At 44.0% G+C, this 3713-nt stretch overlaps 1 protein-coding gene across 1 annotated transcript; it reads left to right on the top strand.

Moving 5' to 3' along the window:
• Window positions 1–313: 313 nt before the first annotated feature.
• LOC101845831 (muscarinic acetylcholine receptor M4-like) lies at window positions 314–1324 on the top strand. The gene has a single exon (XM_005092687.1). It carries the CDS (start codon window positions 314–316, stop codon window positions 1322–1324), a length of 1011 nt encoding a protein of 336 aa, XP_005092744.1.
• Window positions 1325–3713: the final 2389 nt, after the last annotated feature.

The following is a 3713-nucleotide window of genomic DNA, read 5'->3' on the forward strand; positions in this document are numbered from 1 at the left end:
AAACGCCTGCTCCTCAAAAGTTGTCAGCAATGCAATATTTTTTCAGTTCCTAGACGCATTCAGAATTCTTCGGTTCGTTTTCAATATTGCAGGATGCCTATGCAACTCTCTGAATCTTGTCGTTTTCTGGAAAATCGGACTGAGAGACAGCATGGCCGTGTCTTTCTTTGGCCAATCTCTCTCGGATTTTTCGATGTTGCTTTTCTCTGTCCCAGGCTCTCTAGTCTTATTACTCTCGTTCTTGTGTCGGTTTTTTCAAGGAAGCTGTTTTAAAATATACATCACGTCATATTTCCCAAACTACGGAAAAGCGATGTACGACATCTCCATGATCACGACCACGTATATTGCTGTAGTACGTTGTTTCTGCGTTGTTCGGCCGCTGAGATTCAAGTCTACGTTCACAGCCAAGAGGACTGCTTGGTCGTTGCTTGCCATATGGATCTGCACGCTGATTCCTTACCTTCCTCTGTACGTGTTGGGAAGTATAACAAGGCAGCAGGGCGCCAACAGCAGCAGCTTTTCCGTGATCGTAGAGTACCGGGAGGGCTGGTCGGAGGCCAAGGCTGTCAACGACGCCGTGAGTAGGGTCGTCGTCCCCAATGTCACGCTCGTTGTCGTCATCATCTGTCTTTTCCTTCTCTCCTCCTCTCTCGTGCGTGCCTCCAAGTTCCGCTCGCAAGCGATTGGTCAAGGAACCAAGAACACATCAAAGTCTGCCCCTATAGAAGCATTGGTGTCACTTGATGCCCCTCAGCAGGCAGTCAGTTTGTCGGATGAAGATCGTGCTACGCGAACAACTTCAACTGCTGCTGAACGTTCGGCACATATCCCGTATTCTAACACACATAACTCTGTAAACCATGAGACATCCAACAAACCAAACATGGAGTCTGATCCGAGCAAAGGTTCTGAGAGTTCCAGAAACCACACCAAGAGCCCTACTAAACCACACGACACACTCGAGTCCACAAATAATAAAGACTCAAATAAGACAAGGAAACAGAACTTTGGAAACACGGCGATCACATCTCAAAGCAAAGCCAAAAGGTCGAACAAAGAACAACAAGTTGTCAAAATGGTCGCCCTCTTGTCTGTCATCTTTGTAAGTTGCAACCTGCCGTTAGCGCTCATCGCTCTGTCCCGGCTAGTGGAGCCAGAGTTTGACCTGGGCCGGAGGTACAGCAACCTGTTCGCCGTTGTCGGTATCGTGGGTAACTTGTCCCTGTATCTGAACGTGTCGGTCAACTGCCTGGTGTACTATCTACACAACAGCAAGTATAGGATGATAGTGCGAGCCTGGTGTGGGCGGACACATATATAGATCAGAATAGAAAGGCAAGGAGGCTGGCCGCGAAAATGAGTTTGGATTTTCCCAAGGGAATAAATGTAAGAGACATTGCTAACATTTTATTCTTATTTTCCTTGTTTGATTTCTCTTTTTTTCTAAATCTTCTCTTCAATCCACATGAGGGTCACTGGGCTTGGAGCGCATCTCAATCTGCAGTTGACCATGTCTGGAATCTATCGGTCTAGAAATAGTTAACTCTATGATTTCTCAGAATTGGGATAGTTTTTGTGTTATGTCGTACGTTTTTCACATGATCAGAAATATTATTTCTGGGATCAGTATTTCGCAACGCAACACAGGCAGAAGCACTCAAGAGCATGAAACGTTGGCAAAACAACTGTTTGCATTGGAGAATAATATAGACTTTTAGCACAAAATCCTAGACAGTTCTCTTCAACGTAATTCTGTTTCACTGTGGAGCACACCATTTGACTCAGTTTGGAGCAACATGAACGGCTATAGCGAGAATGGCGTTTTGCCTTTTATTCGGGCATCCATGTTGCGTACGATTTGGAGCGAAGATTTTTATTTAAGGCATAGAACAGCGTCCATGAAAGTGTTCGCACCGTCTACGATATACATCTTGTAGTTTTTTTGTATCTCTCAAGATTTATGGCTCCATTCCAGTAGAGTGTAAATATAGTAGGCCAATGACTTTCAGTTTATGTTAATGCGCCGATCATTCCTTTCATCGAAAGGGGGCCCAGTTTGTCTTGTTATAATTCAAATCTGTTCATTAGAGCTATTTCTGCTTTGCTGTATGTCATGTGTAGGTATAAACGAATTAATAAACGGATACGATTTTTGTTTTGTCTTTGTTACTGGTACCTATGTGTCTTTAAAAAAAACACTGTGCGTTCCGGAAGCAGTTCAAAAAGTAGGCCCATGGAATGATGAGAGGAAGAGAGCCAAAGAGATACAATATGTACTATGTTGAGAGTAAGAGAGGAGGAGACAGAAAGAACGAGAGACGAAGAGAGAGAGACAGAGACTGAGAGAGAGAGAGAGAGAGTAAGAGAGAGAGAGAGAGAGAGAGAGAGAGAGAGAGAGAAAGAGAGGAGAGAAAAGGGGGATGGGAAGCACTCGAAAGTTATGTTGTATGTTAAATAGGCACAGTTTTCAAGACCATTTGATTTCTGTGTAACAATTCAAAATCAGTGCCAGTGCTAATGGTGTATGATGATAAGGTTGGTATCGACAACAATGTCAACAAGAGTGATATCGACAACGACAACGACAGCAACAACGACAACAACTACAGTTATTACGACATAGACAACGACAATGAAAACGACAACGACAACAACAACAGAAAAACAGCAACAACAGCAGCAACAACGATGTAGACAATAACAACAACAACAACAACAACAACAACAACAACAACAACAACAACAACAACAACAACAACAACAACGACAACGACAACGACAACGCAGACGATAACCCAGCAATTGACCCTGCCTGCCTGCCCCGGCTGCCAGCCACAGATGCCGCACAAATCTGTCACCAAAAGTGATGACAACGTGTCCAGTTCCCAGGGAAACCTCACCACGACTTCTCGACAAACACACGGGAATACAAACAACAAGACAGCCCGCCAAACGTGCCAGGCTCGGTATAGTCGTCGGTCTGGCCCAGGATTATACCAGACGATAACTCGTCGACTGCGCTCATTTGTCACGGCCCTGCGGTCACTAGAGAGGGTTTCTGGTGGCAGATACTGTACTTAGACGTCTCGGCGAGCACTCAGGAACTATTCGGAGACGTACTCCCTCACACAGATGCACTGATTTGGGGGGGGGGGGTTGTCAAACTGCGTATTATTTTCTGCAGATCACACATATTATAGCCACTAACGCAAAATACCAAATTATGGGTTAAAACAGGGTGCAAGGACCCCTGTAACCCCTCAGATTTTTTTACTTTGGTCTAGAGGCACAAAACATTTTCATTGGTCTATTCCGAATAGAAACGGCGTTTTTGGTAGAGGTGGACAAATTCCGGATAAATATCCGGGTAATCAGAAAACAAAACCATTATCCGAACTCAGACTCTTAGCTCTCTTTCCTGACCCGTTTGCCGAAGTGGGTGCACCCATTTGTTGAAGTAATGCCAGCCCGTTTGTCGAAGTGGTTCTAACCTATTTACCGAAGAGGTGCATTAACATATTATTATTCACCGAAGAGGAGCACTAACATATTATTATTTACCGAAGAGGTGCACTAACATATTATTATTCACCGAAGAGGTGCACTAACATATTATTATTTACCGAAGAGGTGCACTAACATATTATTATTCACCGAAGAGGTGCACTAACATATTATTATTTACCGAAGAGGTGCACTAACATATTATT

This window comes from Aplysia californica, unplaced genomic scaffold (assembly GCF_000002075.1).
Source record: "Aplysia californica isolate F4 #8 unplaced genomic scaffold, AplCal3.0 scaffold00050, whole genome shotgun sequence".
Classification (NCBI taxonomy): Eukaryota; Metazoa; Mollusca; class Gastropoda; order Aplysiida; family Aplysiidae; genus Aplysia; species Aplysia californica.

Excerpts from the sequence above, each read along its gene's own strand:
- LOC101845831 (XM_005092687.1), top strand. The coding sequence starts at position 314 with ATGTACGACATCTCCATGATCACGACCACGTATATTGCTGTAGTACGT.